Source organism: Mesoplodon bidens, assembly GCF_964165515.1.
Source record: "Mesoplodon bidens genome assembly, chromosome: 15".
In the NCBI taxonomy this organism is placed as follows: domain Eukaryota; kingdom Metazoa; phylum Chordata; class Mammalia; order Artiodactyla; family Ziphiidae; genus Mesoplodon; species Mesoplodon bidens.
Window position 1 is genome coordinate 70,466,902 of NC_138171.1, and position 16,842 is coordinate 70,483,743.

Below are 16,842 nucleotides of genomic sequence, written 5' to 3' on the forward strand. Positions count from 1 at the left end.
AGACTTTCAAATATTTTTATCTTATCTGTATATAGTTAATTGAATAATATGAATTGGATTTCTTATTTTCATTTCTAAATCTGCTTCTGGGTGAACGTATGCAGAAAAAGGTATGCGAAACAAGCTCCTGTTTATTCCATTAATACAGGTAATGGGGCAATTAAATCAGGTGCAGTAGACATGGAATTGAAATTACTTGAAAGGCAACAGTATCTGTTTCTTAATTCAAATTGTATCTTAGTAACTGCCTAACATAAAGACAGGCTTTGCTTTAGGTAGAAATATGCCTTTAACCTTGTGGTTCTGTGAAGACTGTGGCCTTTCCTTGACCCCTTATAACTTGTTTTGTGGGCAGAAGTGAATCAGAAATGTTAACTGTGAAAGTGATTGTATGGCATTTGGATTGCAGTGGAAATGGGAGAAAATAGTTGAGTGTTGGGCTTCGGATTTTGTATTAATTTTAAACTGTATCCCCATTAACTGTTGTGTCTGAGCTCTGTGGCCGGGCTCATTTTCAGGGAAGTGTAGGTCATGTGCCAAGTTCTCAGAGCCACTTTCTTTGTGAAGCCTGTGCTTCTGCATTCTGGGTTGTCTGGTTGCTGCCCCACCACTCAGCCCCTGCGTGGGGAGGAGGGAGACACTGCGGCAAGATGCTAACATTTGTTAAATCCAAGTGTCGTAGCATTTAAGTTTTTTTCTGAATGTCTCAAATAGTTGATAAAAATTAAGTTTAGAAAAAACAGGAAGGGCTACTCTATTGCAGAGAACCCTTAGAACTCCTTTTAAACCAAAGTTACACCCGTCAAAGAAAGAACCAGATTAAAGTGAGGATTGTTGGGAAATATTTGTGCTTTGTACTTAGTATTGTTTTCATGCTGATTTAGTTACAAAACCATTTTTAACCTGAAGCCCTGTAAGAAAGGAGTTCTGATGGTCTCCTTCTCTCAGGGTCCTGTTTTCACTGTGTTCTGTCTGTCCGTCTGTCTGTGTGTCTCTCTGTGTGGCTTAATGACACTGAATGGCACATGGTTAGACTCCACCATGAAATCTGTGGACTTCAGCGGTTTTATTCTATTTAGTGAAGGAAGCACAGAAGGGGCACAGGGTTTAATGGGCTTCTTGGAGATCTGCTCGGTACAGTAGTTCCCTCAGCTGCTTTCCCCCGAAAATTTAGCAAATAGCATTTCTGAGTATTTTCCATTTGTAATGCATGCGGAATATGTATCGACATGTACCACATACAACAGAAAAGTCTAATCACTTTGTAGGAGTTATCTGTGCCCTGAGATCTCACCAGTGAGCTGTGAGAGCATCTCCAGCTAATTGTTGGAGCCAGCTGTTGACTCACACGTTCTTTATCAGTTCCTTTTTCCTTGTGGCTCTTTGCCATTTATTTCCATCTCTACTGGTATCACAGCTTCCAAATACAGGGATAAAATGAGATGCAAGTGCTAGAACCAGGTATAATCTCTGTGGCTTAGTTTAGCCAGTACTTCCCAAGAGCATGGTCGTGGGGGATTTCTGAGGTGGTCGCACTGAGTAGACTTTCCGAGGTGTGGCAAGCGGTTTGAGGAGCACAGGTGAAAGCACACGTGCTCTGTGTTGCGTCGTCCTTCCACCTCCTGTTTCCTGAGGCCCAGTTGCTGGTCTGCTGCCGTCGTCGTTTACCCAGATGCACCTGAACATCTTACTTACAACTTTGAAGTCTGTTTTTCCCCACTGACTTAAGTTGACTTATTAGTTTTAATTTGTGAAGTGTATCAATACATTATGGGTTTGACGTGCTTGCTGTAGGTTTTCAAATACACATCAAAATGAGTACAATCACGAAGAGAACAAGCTTGTTCATGGACCCCCAGAAAATCATCTTCTGTACCACCTGTGATATGTACCACACTTTGGGAAATATTGCCTAGATCTGTGGTGCCTAATCAGGGAATCATAGGCCCTATGAGAATCTGTAAAAGTCATGGAGTCCCTTCCCAGAAAATCACTCAATGTGGGATTCACATGAATCCAAGTACTGCATCCGAGGTCCCCTTCCACCCTGCAGGATCCTGCCCCAACAGTAAGAGAAAGAAGTCAGAAAGTTCTTTTATTTATCAAGGTCATACTAGAGGTAAAGAATTTCATACCCTTCGGGGCCTACAATTCTAGAGTTCTTAGTTTGCCTTTTTTGGAAACAGACAACTCTTGTCAGCATCTGGGCATTTTATTTAAAATAGTGGGGTCCCCTCTTCCCTTTTATTACTTTGACTAACTGGTTATTTGCTGTTTTATAACACTTAATTAGATAAAATTTGTTTATACTTACAAAGAAGCTTTGATTAGAAACTTTGATTAGAATCTGTTCCACTTAGAATCTCTTTAATTACATCATTAAAAAATAGGAAATATGCTTTGTAAAGTAGGGATTCACTTTGAGCAAGAAACAAGTGGCCCTCTCTGCCTGGTGACTTGTAAACATTGACTCACCTGAGGATCAGTGCTGGGACTCTCATTATATTTAGCATATCTTTTCAAAGGGGTTGGGGATGGGAGGAGTGAAAAAGTTTATGGAAAAAAACCAACCAGGATGCGATATTTAAATTGAGCCAACAAGGGGGAATTTGGAATACTCCAGGCTGAGAGAAAATAATGAGCTTGAAGTACATTGCAAGTAGTCAGGTGGTATTAAGCTTAGAATATAAAATTAGTCAGAGAGTATGCATTGGAACTGATTATGAAGGTAGGGAGGCTGATCTGTTTTTTTTTAGCTGATGTTTTAAATGTATGTTAACTGTAATACACGTTAGTTAAATAAAATATGGTGCATAATAGTAAAACATATTTTAAAAACCAATAAATCCATGATCCTGAAATAAGCAGTGTTTCTTCTGTTAATTCTTCATATATGCAGTTTTTGAAAATTAGGTTATTATACATGTGTTTTCACATATACTTTTTATTAAAAAGTAACATACATAAAGTGCCAAATCATAAATGTAGTTTAATTTTTTTTTTTTTTTTTTTTTTTTTTTGCGGTACGCAGGCCTCTCACTTTATTTATGAAATAATCACAGTCATGTAACCGCCACTCAGATCAAGAAACAGAAAGTTGGGACTTCCCTGGTGGCGCAGTGGTTAAGACTCCGCGCTCCCAATGCAGGGGACCTGGGTTCGATCCGTGGTCCGGGAACTAGATCCCACATGCATGCCTCAACTAAGAGTTTGCATGCCACAACCGGGGAGTGGGCGAGCTCCAACTAAGGAGCCCGCTTGCCTCAACTAGGGAGCCTGCCTGCCGCAACTAAGACCCAATGCAACCAAATAAATTAATTAATTAAAAAGTTACTGGTGCCCAAGAAGCCCCCCATTGTGTCCTCCCCCAGGCACTGCCCTTGCCCATTAAAGGCAACCTGTCGTCCATAGATTAGCTTTGTCTTTTTTTTTTTTTTAACATAGTATCTAACAGTCTCTTAACACCATTAGCCTTTTTAAATTTGCCCTTTTTAGTTGGATGTTTTGCTTCTGAGATTTATCCACCTGTCGCTGTAGCACGAGTTCATTTGTTCTCATTGCTTCCTGTGTCCCATTATGTGACTGACCATCATTTATCTGTCCAGTTGGGATAGTGTGGAGTTGGTCCCCAGCTTGCGGGTGCTTGGAACGGACCGCTGTGAAGCTCTCACGTCCTGGTGCGTGTTGTAAACGCTTCTGGTGGGTCCGTTCCCAGAACTGCAGGGTCAGGGCTATATGCACGGTCAGCTCTCGTGAGAAGTGCCAGACGCAGCCTGGTTTACATCCCCGCAGCAGTGTGGGGAAGGTCCAGCTGCTCCCTGCTCTAACCAGCCCCTGGTGTTGTCAGCCTGTTCGCTTTTAGCCACTCTGTTGGACGGGTAGTGGAAGCTCACTCACGTTGAATTAGCCTCTTCTTGGTGACATGGAGCAATTTTTCATGTTTATTGACTGCTTGGATTATCTTTTTTGGTGATGTGCTTGTTTGGGTCTTTTGTCCATTTTTCTACAGGGTTGTCTACCTTTTTCTTTTTACTTTGTAGGAGCTCTTTTATAGTCCAGTTATGAGTTTGTTTGGGGTTTTTCGTATTGGAAATATCTTTTTCCACTTGAAAACTTGCCTTTTCCTTTTAGTGTCATCTGATGAGCCAGCATTTGGGGGAAAGTGGGTGAGGCGCATGTGGGAACTCCTTGTGCTCTTGTAGCTTTTCTCTGGGTCTTGAATCACGATAAAAAATCGAGGACAAAAGAAATTCATAGATATTTCGTGTATTTTGATGTTTTTGTAAGTAATATCTTTTAAATGTCATTTTCCAGTTGCTTGCTTGTATATATAAAGAGTTGATTTTTGAATATTGACTTTATCCAACAACTTCACTAAAATTCGTGTATTCTGAAAGTTTGTCTGTATGTTCTTTTGGATTTTTTCCCCACTCAGTCATGTCATCTGTGAGTTGTGACAGTTCTATATATTCATTTTCTAATCTTGATGTCTTTTGGCCTTTTTGTTTTATTGCACTGCCTGGGACCTCTAGTGTGAGTCAGTGTAAGTGGTGATGGTGGGCATCCTTGTTTCATTCCCAGTCTTAAGGGGAAAACTTGTAATATTTCACCATTAAATATGATATTTGCTATAGTTTTTTCATTTATAGAAGGAGTCTCCTTCTATTCCTTGTTTCTAGTGGGTATTGAATTTTATCAAATGCTTTTCCTCCATTTCTTGAGATGGTAATGTTTGTTTGTTTTTTTCCTTCTGTTACATGGTGAATGTACACAGATTGATTTTTGACTGTTAAACTAACCTGGCATTACTGGAATAAGCCTAATTGTTTGTAATATATCAATTTTGTGTGTGTGTGTGTGTGTCAGTATAGCGTGGGTTATTTTTTCATCTCTGTGTTACGAAAGATTAGTTTATAGCTTTCTTCACACGTCTGGCCTCATAAAACAAGTTAGAAAGTGTTTCCTACATTTTTGTTCTCTAGTGAGGGTTACTGTGAGATTGTTGTCGTGTCTTAATCCTTAGACTCATACAAACCACTGAATTCTTCTATCTCTTTTTTGGCAAGAGTTTTTAAAAACGATTTAAAGCAAAAAAGTGTGGAGTTACATCTCGTTTCTAGAACCACATCTTGCTTGTGGAAAGACTTGGTGGTGGTTCTGTTTAGGGGGAGATGGTGAAAGTCTGGACTGATCTGTGGCGAAGTGGATTCCAAGTGGAGAAGGTGGGAATGGAGGCACTAAAGGGTTGAACGTGCGAAGTGCGGGAGAGAGAAGATTCCAGATGAGGCTTCTTGTGCACTGAGGGCACCTGGGGGACTAGAGAGTTTGGAAGCACAGGAGGATGGAGGAAGATGGAAGAACATGATAGTTCTGACTTGTGTGGAGGTTGAAATGCCTGAAGACATTGATGCCATCTGCCTGGAGGTAGCGATAAGGATCTGATACCTGCTCAGGAGAGAGGAAATTGGGAATCATATCCGTATAAGCCAGAAGTGTGAAAGTTTAAGCAGGATTGGGATAGGTTAAAGATTTCTAATTGCTCTTGGTTATACGAGAACCTAGAAAAGCCTGGGGTTGTGACATTGGACTTCCTAGAAGGCAACCATGTCATTTCACACAGTATTCCCTGATACCTTTGTAAGAGATGTGTTGGAGAAATAATCGGCCTAATCTAGAATAGTTGTTGCATGGTAGTAAACTGGTCACAGTTGTATGATAAGCACAGACAAATGCTGCCAACTGTCGAGAAAGGAAATTCCATGTTCTGGGATGTTTTCCCCAATACTCTTTACATGTGGCTCAACATAAGATTTGGTTTTTCTTTTCTTTTTTTTTTTTTTTTTTTTAGTTTACTGTCATTAATATTTTTCTGGCATATTTATTTCATGGTCTCTTGTGACCTCTAGATTTCATATTTATGCAGACAGACCTAATCCTTTTGTATATGGCAACCAGTCCATCCATCCATCCGTTGATCCATCTGTCTTCCATTCATCTCTCTCTCTCTGTATTTTCTGTTCTAATTTGTATCTGATCCCTTTCGTTTACATTTATATTTACATACCTTTTTTGAATACAGAGTGTTTTAAGGTAGTATTACCCTTTTAAGAAGAGCAGTGATTCCGGGGCGGGGGGTTGTGGTGGGATGAATTGGGAGATTGGGATTGACATATATACACTAATATGTATAAAATAGATAACTAATAAGAACCTGTTTTATTAAAAAAATAAAATGAAATTCAAAAAAATTAAAAAAATAAAAATGGATACAAATGAACTAACTTACAAAACAGAAAAAAAGTAATTATGGACTTTCAAAAAAAATGTCAGATGTCAAAAAGAATTATTTTCTAATGTTAAACTGTTTCCACATTCAATTACTAATAAAGTGAATGTAAAAATGGTATTAAAAAAAAGAGCAGTGATTCCAGATGTTGTACCCAAGATCTTTTATTTTCTCCCAATGAATCTGTGTTTGTCAAGATGCTTACTCCTGAAGTGCATGTGTTAATAAGTATGTTTATTTTTCCTTCGTGTCTTAATTGGGTGTGTGTAGTCATGTGAATTCTAAACTTTGGAAATATTGAAAGTAGTTTGCAGATCGCCGGTCTTGCCTTCTTGAGACCCTGAGCTTCTGAGCCTCCTGGTTGAGGAGGCAGCTCTCCTGGTCCTTCTGACATAAAATAACATGAAGAGTCACCTCAGCTGACAGTACAAGTGCACGTGAACCATGGAGCAGCATAGTGTGTTGGGGGGGGGGTGGTCTTGGCTTTCCCTCCACCCCTTAATAGCCTTGTGACCTCAGTCAGGCTTTTGTCAGCACTCCCTTTCCTCACGTCTAAAATGGTACAGAGAACAGCCATCTCACAAAATATCCACACTAAGTGAGTTTAAGTTATTAAGTACTTGAAACAGTGCCTGGCACATAGTAGATACTGTGAAAGTATTCAGTGATAAAAGATAGCATTCCTCTTTGTAGAATTTTGAACTTTAAAATTTGTTTAGAAATAGTTTTAGTAAAATTGAGATCTAAACTATTTAGTCAGTTTTTAAGAATATTTGTAGTATCAATATCACAGCTGGTTTTTCATGTGGTGCAGAATTACATCAAGGAGAGCCATTGGTCATACTTGCAGCTCTGTCGAGCGTCTGCTGCAGGCATTTCTCACTGTCAGTCTTTGATTTGTCTTTGATGTGTCAGTTTTTGGCTGACGGGTGATTGTCCGGGTACTGGGAACTTGTCAGAGTCAAGTGCAGCCCCAAGTGCTCAGCATGAATAAAGCGTTCGCTTCTGCAACCTGGAGAACGTGACATGTCACTTCTCTTCATTTCAGTCGGTAAACTTGTCAATTAGCTGCATTTGAAAAGTGATTTTTGATTAGTGCAATCAGTAAACATGGAATCTTTTCCATGATTGCTGCGCTGATTAGGTAAATTGTCACTTGAGGAGCTATTGGTGAAGCCTTGGTTTCTGTGGCCATAGAGCTCTAGAAAAAGGATACGTTTTTAAAGACCACAGGAAAAAATTAGCTGTCATTTTTTTTTTCTCTCTCTCTTGCTTGTACCTTTGTGAAGTGCAATTCACTATCTTAGATTTTTTTTTCTCCCTCTCAAATGGATCTTCTTTTAGAGCCATACAAATGAATGATAATAAGTTTGTTTTACATTCTACTTCATTACTTCTCAGCCAGGAAATATTTCTGCTTTATGAACACTTAAGGGCCATATATATTGCTCAGAGCCACATGAAGAGATTTGTTTAAAGGTAGCCTTGAAATTTGTCTTCAGTCCTTTTTATTTTTCTTCTTGGGTTGAAAGCAAGAGATATTTTAAAGTCTTAACACAATTTGCTTAGGTTTTTAACAAAAAACTATAGTTTTTGCATGTGCTGAGTTTGTGTGGAAAAAAAAAAGTTGTCCTGGAGGTGAGAAATAGTGAAAGCAAAACAGAGTGGGCAGCATCTGGCATACCAGAATTGGTGGGGTAGGAGCTCTGGCTGTTTTTCTAGACACTTACAGGTATACAATTAGACTACTGAGAAGGGCTCCCCCTCTCCGAAAAAAGCATTTACACTTAGTGAACATTACATTCCAATTCTACTTAGAAATACCGGTGTGCTTAATCTAACACGCAGCGTATTTGGATCTAGTGAACATGTATTCCTGATGGTGAGGACTTTCCCTCCACTTAATACTGTTCCTGGGAGGAAATATACCAGCTTTTTCCCTGACTTTATTTTTCATAAAACATTAGGATAAACATTTCTGAAGGCTTTTCTTAATGTAAATGTGTTTTTTTATTACCTTCATTCAATTTTATATTTATTAGGGATCCTGTGTGGAAGCTTTTATTAGTACCATGGAGAGTGTGTTCTGTGATGACATCGTATATAAAGAGACACCATGCAACCAGAATCACGGAATTAAGTGTTTATGTTAAAAAGAGGCATGTTTCCAGGTGACCACAGTGATTCTGGGACATGTGAAGTACAGAGCTAGACAGGGGTCCAAATGAAATTTACTGTATTTCTTTTGACCTTTGCTATATTAGCTAATTTTGTATAATAAGACACTAAAATACAATACTTCCTGGGAACATTTTAACCAATTTTCACTGACCTAAGTTTTGTGCAGTATCTGAATAGTTATGGACTACAAGTTTAACAAAGTAATCATCAGGAAAAGTGGCCAAAATGTTGGCTTTACTTTCAGTAGATTGCTTTCTCGTAACTCACTGAAAATCGTATAGTGTATTTTAAGTTTCTCTATAGAAGTAAACTGCACAGGTGGTTTGCTGTCTTGTAAGAATTTCTGGTTTTACCTCCTCTGATTTAGATTTTCTGGTGGTGTACAGTCTGCATAGTGATTCAGAAGTTATTCTGGGCCTAGACTAGGGATCTTGGCCCTGTTTCCTGTGGATTGTGTGGCAATGAGCTTCCTGAGTTTCCATTCAGGTTCTGAATATCTAATGACCAACGGGAAACCTCCTCAGCATTGTTCTCAGTTTGACCGCTACTAATTTGGTTTTTAAGAGATAAAAGGGGGACTTAATGCAGATTGACTAGGGGTGCCACCTTTCTTTCAGTTCAGAATGGAATTCTGCTCGGAAGTGATGGTGGTGAAGGCCTGGCGCGTGCACTGATCGTTGGGCCAGGGGCTGGGGTGGCTCCCCTGGGGTGGCTTGTCCATCTAGGAGGCTTTCTTTGGTCCAGTACCTCGACTGTGTTGCTTCCAGAGCAGCAGCAGCTGGGTGTTTCATGCTGGAACCCTTGTGAGCAGCCAGGTGCCTTACTTGTTCCAGATTCTCCTTTGCAGGGGGTTTTAAAGCACAATTCTACTTTTCTTTCTTCTTTTCTCCACCCCCCCACCCCCAAGTAAACCCAGATTGCATTTTTTTGGTTGGTAACCAGAGATAAGCTTTCATTTCTTCTTTCCTTTAAGAAAGTAATTTCGAAAAGCATGTTTCTAGTTTGTGTTTCCATTAAAATGTGAGCCTGAATACATTATGGTAAGCCTTGTTGTCCTTGGGCCTTGGGAGTCTGGAGGAGGTTACTGTCCTCACGCGGAGACCTCATTAGACAACTCCTGGAACAGCTGTTTTAATTAGGTCACACTCAGACCCTGCTGGAAGGTGGCTGAGATGACTGAGGCTGGGGACTGGAATAGTGGTTGGTTGATACCAACCTGCCGACTGTGCTGGGGCTGCCCTTCATCCCATTTACACAGAGGACCTGCAGCCACTTAACTATTACTTGTAATTCGTTCGATGTTCCCAGCTTAGCTTCTGTTAAGGGAAGAGGTTTGACTCTCAGAAAACAATAGGGAAGTGGGCAGTCCCTTTATGAACATGTCTTCTGACCTGTGTTGGAGAGATTGTGTACTGTCTGCTTCATGTTAGCACAGCTAGGCAAGTCAGCATTCTGTCCTGTTTACACGTTTCGGGGGCAGATCTTAGGATTTCTATTAAAGTTACTGTTCGTTCAGTTTGTATTTACGGATAAAACCAAAATACCATCATTTTGCACAGCGTTTAAAATATAAATGTAAAACACCTTTACATATGTACGTACACAGATAGCGAGGGAGAGAGAAATGTGAGTTTAATGACCAAGGCTTCTAAAACTATGTTTTGTTATCAAAGGAGAAATAATTTAACAGACAGATTTACTGACCCTGTTGGTTTCATATCCTTTTACATTTCCAGGGTGTGTAATTATGCTAGTTATTTAATTTATATTCAGTCTCAACTTTTTTCAAGAATTTTTAATTATAATATATGTGGGTAGCTGAATAGTGATTACTTTTCAAAAAAAAAAAAAATCTCCTGTTCAACCCTTTCCTGTTTATCTTCCAGATATGAGGCCCCAGGATTCCTGGCGAGGTCCTCCTCCCCTTTTCCAGCAGCAAAGATTTGACAGGTAATATTAAAGCAAATATGACTTTTCAGTAAATTTCACATCAGCATTTGAAGTTCGGGCTTTCTCTGTGGTATGAAATGTACTTTCTTCCCTCTACATAGTTTCTCTTGTGCCCTTTCTTTAGGAAAATAGATGGTTAACACGTTGAAGTAAAAGATTCATGCCTGTATACTTTCCTGCTTTTCTTGGTTCTTGGCCTTTATTTTATTGATGCTTTTGAGGTGCTCTGAAAAATGCAACACAGAGAGCTTAAAGTTGTATTAGGTTTTGGTCAGGCTAAACAAATTTCTTTTTAGAAGTGTTGTGCAGCTTAATGAGGCATAACTAATGGGGTTCCACTTTTATCATTTCTGTGCCGGCAGCAGCGCAGCATCAGTACAGACCAACCATTGATTCTTGCTGCAAACCTCTTGAAGTCCTAATCAGCTTCTTTGGTACAACTTTTTCAGGGCTGACAGGCCTATTGTAGTGCAGTGTCACTGTAGGTCAGTAGTTATTAGTTGCCACTGAAAACAGTTTCTTTAACTACTTAAGACTGAACTGAATTAAATGCAGAAGGGACTCAGAAGAGGATTATGGGATCTGCAGTCTAATAAGTACCACGGACGAGGAAGAATGTGACATGGTTTAATAACAAGGGATGTTTGACATGTGTTCTTTCATTGATAAGTTGTGCTCTCCGAAGTCAGGTGGTCTCTGCACGACAAGGCAGCCGGGCGTGTTATGAATAATTATATTAACATCTGAAGAATAATTTTTTAAGGGCAGCTTTAAAGTCTGTCGTCTCATGCTGGTCTTGCCAGCACCAGTCAATGCTAAGACGAGTTTAAGCCCCCTCATAGTACGGCTTCCTTCTTTGCCTTCCCAGTTCTGATCTGTTTTGTTTGCCTCTCTTCTGCCGTTTTAGCAGTCTGAGCTGTTCACATCTGAAATGAATGAGGTGTTGTTATTTGAACAGGGTTATAACCCCTACCCCCTTTAAGAAAGGTCTTTCTTTAGAGACTCCAAAACCTCATTTCATTATTTTCTTCAAGAAGATAAAAGAAATTATGTTATTCAATTGTTTATTAATAGTATCAGCTACTTAGTGCAAGCTGCATTTTAATTTAAAATAACTGCTACTGCCTGTGTTTATGTTTTGTTTTCAGTATAAGTGCTCAAGGCACATGGTATGTACCACTTCAGCATCCTCAGAGTAGCACCATTGTCAAACAGATTAAATGAGTGAGGGGTAAATTTTTTTCTAAATTACATATTATCACATTCACACTGATCTCATTTTAATAACTGTCTTTCTCCATTACGTTTGTCAAGTTTGATTTTAAGATTTCGTTTCTCCACTTTGTTGCTTGCTTGTTTCCCATATTATTAATCACCAGTATTATCATCTGCTTATGAAGTACCAGCACTGTGCTAACGCGCTTTTAGAAACATGAATTCACTTACTCCTCTTAGCGACCCTTTGAAGTGGACGTTGTTATTTTTACAGATGAGGAAACTGAGGCACACAGTTCAGTAGCTTATCTGAGGTCTCTCTTCCTCACCATCCTTTACTAAGAAACTTTTCACTCAAGCGAAACTCATCAGAAAACTGACTCTAAGCATCATATTCCTGAATGCCACGGGGACTTCATAGAAGACAAGGAGCCCCTTCCACTTCCAAGGCACCCTTTCTTCGGTCCTGAAGCTTTCCTTCCCTCTACCCATTGTTTCCCTAAGATTATCACCTTGTGTCCTGACATCCATCGGGTTTTTTTGTTCTGCCCTCGCCAAGTTGGTATCTTCTGGACTGACTCTGTGAACCCAACAGATCTGGGACATATTTTGTGGATGTTTTTGGTTCAGTTTTAGTCAGAAACTAAAATCATGCTGTAAAGCAGAAGTTACGTGTGAGCGTAATATAATTCTTTCTTATGTCTTAAATCATGGTCGTTTAAGAAACACATCATTTATTCATAAAGAAAACAAAGTTTGAATTCAGCCTCCTAAACTTCTCTATTAGCCAGCCTCTTAGCAAATACAGTACATCACTCGTTTCTATAGCACGTGTCAGTCTAACCTTTCTGACCTTACAAGGCATAGAGGAGAAAATACAAACTCATAGTCACTTTGACTTTGCGGAGATGTCACAACTGGTAAGTAGAATTCTTCCTAGAACCAGGTTTTACTGACCATTAGTCCAGTACTTTTCCACTGCACAGTTTTGAGTGTTTGGTTGAAAACCCTATTAGAGAAGAAAATTTTGAGTGTACTTTTTTTTTAAATAAACTACACTTTCTTGAATTAATTCCTACTTTGAAATAGTATATATAATTCGTATATTCATTTCACTTAAAAATACACTGGGCGCATCCCTGCCCCCGCCTTCTTCTCTCCACACAGAGACAACCGGGCGATCATTGTGTTGATGGCGAGTGAGGTCCAGCGTGTGCCTCCTCCTCACCTGAGTTTCTGCCCTGTTGTGTGTGTCTTTGCCAGCGGAGCATTCTCTTTTCTGGCCGTATCCAAGGTGGCCATTTAGTTTTTAACTTAAATGGGTGCTAAGCTCAGTCACAGAAAATTTTTTAAAGCTGATTTGCCATATATATATACACACACACACACACACACACACACACACACACATACATACACACACACACACACACACACACACATATATATATATATATATATATATATAAATTAAAGATACCCCAGTGGTAGTATGTAGTTACATCGCATTACCAGCTACTTTCCAGAGCAGTAATTTAGAAACTTAAGAATATTGTTGCCATTCATGATGCCAAATGCCTCAAATAAGTTGCCTCAATCGATGGCTACTGATTTTAAAAAGTTAAAACGTGTCAGCTTCAGCGCTTCCATCCCAGATTTAAAATGTATTTTCCAGGGCAAATTTCAGTTTGTAAGTATTTGCAAACTAATATAATTAGTACAGTGTAGAAAAGTGATAAACTTGTGTAAAATGAAGGCCTTTCTGCCACTAACAAGCAGAAGAGAGTGTACATGTCCCTCTTACCTGCTATTTCCATTTAATTTTAATTAAATTAGTTTTATAAATACTGTTCTTGTCAAAAACATTTCAAGTAATCATTTCAAACAAAAAGGAGAACTTTGTGCTTTTAAACTGTGGCTTTGTTCCTAACCTATTTTTAAATCATAAAATAATGTAAAATTGCATTTATAATGTATTTTATCCATACCAGCAGATTTTCCTGAAACTCAGTTGAGTGAGTTTTAGCATTATAAAACTGGAAAGAAAAAATGATCACAGTTAATACAATGTGTGAGTTGTACTTAATGCAAGTGGGGTTTGCATGCTCAGTTTTGATGAGCCTCCTTGGTCACAGCACAAACCTTAACCCCTCAGTCCTGCAGAGAGTGGAAGAGACCATATGTTCTCTACATATGGAGCTGTTCTTGCTAAATAGATGAGGCCTTCTCACTAAAATATATTTATTAATGAATCCAAAAAAATAATTAAAAACCCTGAATATATGCATATTCTTTCTGAGGTACAGATTTTTCATTTTATTTTGACTCCCAGAAAATTATATTATTAGAGTCCTGGTTTCACCACGAACTGTGAAGAATAGCATTGGCCTTTCTAGAGTTCTTAAAAGAGCTGTTCTTAGAGCCGTCACACAAAAATAATTATCTTTGGTGTTTGAAAAAAAAACAAAAAAAAAACAGGGCAAGCTCCAAGTGAAGGGAGGAGAGTGGGGGGTAGAGAGGATGGATTCAAGCTTGAATAGCTGTGAGAAGAATGCATTACCCAGTGAGCCCAGCTTTGGGCTTTTCCCCCTAAGACCTAGGAAGTGAAATTCATATGCTGATCAGTTATAGCTGCTTTAGCAAATTTAAAGTTTGCTTATAATTCCTCCCAACATCTGTAATGGCCCCAAAGCTTCTAATGCTAAAATATACTGGAGAATTTTGCTACTGTTTATTCTTTGTAATGACTGTTCTATAAAATGGAAGTTGAGGAAAATGCCTCAAGAAAGTTATGTCATACATGGTGATTGCTTTTAGAGGGTAAATCTTTGCTACATTATTTATGTGACAGTTTTAGATTGTTATGATTTAATACATCATACCTGTTGTTTTGTATCTGCAAAGTTAAAATAGGCACTTGAAGACAATTAAAACATTTCTTTTGACCATAATCTGGGCCAGCAAACTGGGTTAGAATAGCTGTTGAATCTGTGTTCCCATGTAAACTGTACACCAAATGCCAGTCAGCCCATGCCAATTAGTGCTCATGTTGCTAGGTCACCGTGGTCAATTGAAAGCTGCATCAATAGAACTTGAAAAGGTTTCCTCCTGATCAGACCTTCTGACATATTGAGCAGAATAATGGATGGGAAAAAACAGCCAAGTCCCCTACCCTAGATTCAAAATACTCAGCAGTAAGAATTCATTTGCAGTGTGCAATTAACTAGAAAGAATGGACTCCAAGAACCAGCCTGGACATTTTTAAAAATAAAGCCTCATTCTCCTGTCTTGTACATGTTTACTCTTTGGAGAGGATCTTTTTTTTTTCCTTTTTTTTCTTTTTTTTTTTTGCGGTACGCGGGCCTCTCACTGTTGTGGCCTCTCCCGTTGCGGAGCACAGGCTCCGGACGCGCAGGCTCAGCGGCCATGGCTCATGGGCCCAGCCGCTCCGCAGCATGTAGGATCTTCCTGGACCGGGGCATGAACCCGTGTCCCCTGCATTGACAGGCGGACTCTCAACTACTGCGCCACCAGGGAAGCCCTGGATAGCATCTTAAAATGTATCCAACTTGGTGATCTTGGGTCCAAAATTTTAAGTGACTAAAAGGAAACTTGACAGTTGAAGGTGAACAAAATTTTTTTTAAGTCAGACCTTTCTGATTCAATTGAGTTTAAACATCCTTTTAAATAAATGCTGATACTTCCTGAAACGTGTTAAACTACATTCACTGTGAGGGACATAAAGGACACTCTGATACTACATATCCCCTACGACAAATCCAGGCAGATTGGATTGTCCTCAGATTTGGAGATGACGATACCTGCCAGGTTTTAGCCTTCTGACTTTTAATGCAAACATGATGCTTTTCCACAGAGGCGTTGGGGCCGAACCTCTGCTGCCATGGAACCGGATGCTCCAAACCCCAAACGCAGCCTTCCAGCCAAACCAGTACCAGATGCTCGCCGGGCCGGGCGGGTATGCACCCAGACGTGATGATCGCGGCGGGAGACAGGTGATGCAGCGGGGGCTGTGGCATGGAAAGCTTACTGCTCACTCTGAATTGAACCGTGCCTCTTGGGACTCCATGGTTTGGTTTGGTTTTGGTTTTCTTAAACATCTGTGGATAAGTTACTGATAGAGTAGCTCAGTCGAACTTGGATCCCTCATTAAAAATGTATACGGGGTGAGTATCTGCCTCCCTGAATAGGTTATCCTTTGATGATGCTGAAGAATTTTCAGACCAAAAGCCCCTTTAATCACAGCAATCTGATATTTAGCACAAATATGGTCCATCACCAAAACATTATCCTTAGGGTATTTATCCTTAGGGTATTGCTTTTTAGTTTCATAGAAACTAGATCTCTCAAAATAAATGGTAATGTTCTAGAAGCTGAAAGTAATATTTCACCTTTTCAGCCGTTATCTTTATTCCTCTTGGGAGTCTTCTGTCTTGATTCATCTGTTCTCTGTCTGCATGGAAAGAAATCTTTCCTATCTAATTTCCCACTTTTTTTTTAACTAAATTTAAACAGCTATACATTGAGTATAATAATTCCTAGACAAATTCAGTAAATGTAAGCTTTATTCCCTTCTCTTTATAGCATCCACTTTTAGCAACATATAAGCCTGAGGTCTGTTTGCCTCAGTCTGTTTGTCCCCCAGCCATTTGACACCCTGGCCAGTATTTACATGCTCTTTAATCAAACGCTTGCCAGAGAACAGGATCTGAATGCAGTGATTCAGAGTGTGTGCTATTCCTGGAGTTGGCACCTGTGGTGATGCGAAGTGGTTTTTAAATTGCTTACCTGGTGTCGCCTACAGCCTTTTGCAGTGCTTCGAATATTAATTTTCTAACTCAGGTTCTTGCCATGTGTCCCTTTGTTCTGACAGCTGAGAAAAATCTTCTGCCAGCTAAGAAAAATCTTTTTTTCCACACTTTTTTGGTGTATTCTTACAAGTCTCAGTTCACTTTACGAGAAAGTAATCATCTTGTCTTTTGAGAGAATTTTGTTACAGTTCTTTAGAATCAATTTGTAGAATATGACTTTGCATACTCTCAGCCCGAGATCTCTACAGATGCTATCGGTAGGTTCAGTAGATTGAGACTGTTTATGCTGCTAGTGTCGAGGGGACACTGGGCAACCTAAATGATGAATATTTTTAAAAGGAAGGCACACTTGCAACTAGAAGAAGCTCTGGAGGAAGTTGA

At 39.4% G+C, this 16,842-nt stretch overlaps 1 protein-coding gene across 1 annotated transcript in view; it reads left to right on the forward strand.

The window, feature by feature from the left end:
• Window positions 1–16,842, forward strand: part of XRN2 (5'-3' exoribonuclease 2) — an 85,542-nt gene that overhangs the window by 67,020 nt on the left and 1,680 nt on the right. Inside the window, exons 28-29 of the mRNA XM_081256666.1 lie at window positions 10,354–10,417; window positions 15,507–15,645. Coding sequence (XP_081112792.1) covers window positions 10,354–10,417; window positions 15,507–15,645 — 203 coding nt within the window. The remainder of the gene's footprint in view (window positions 1–10,353; window positions 10,418–15,506; window positions 15,646–16,842) is intronic.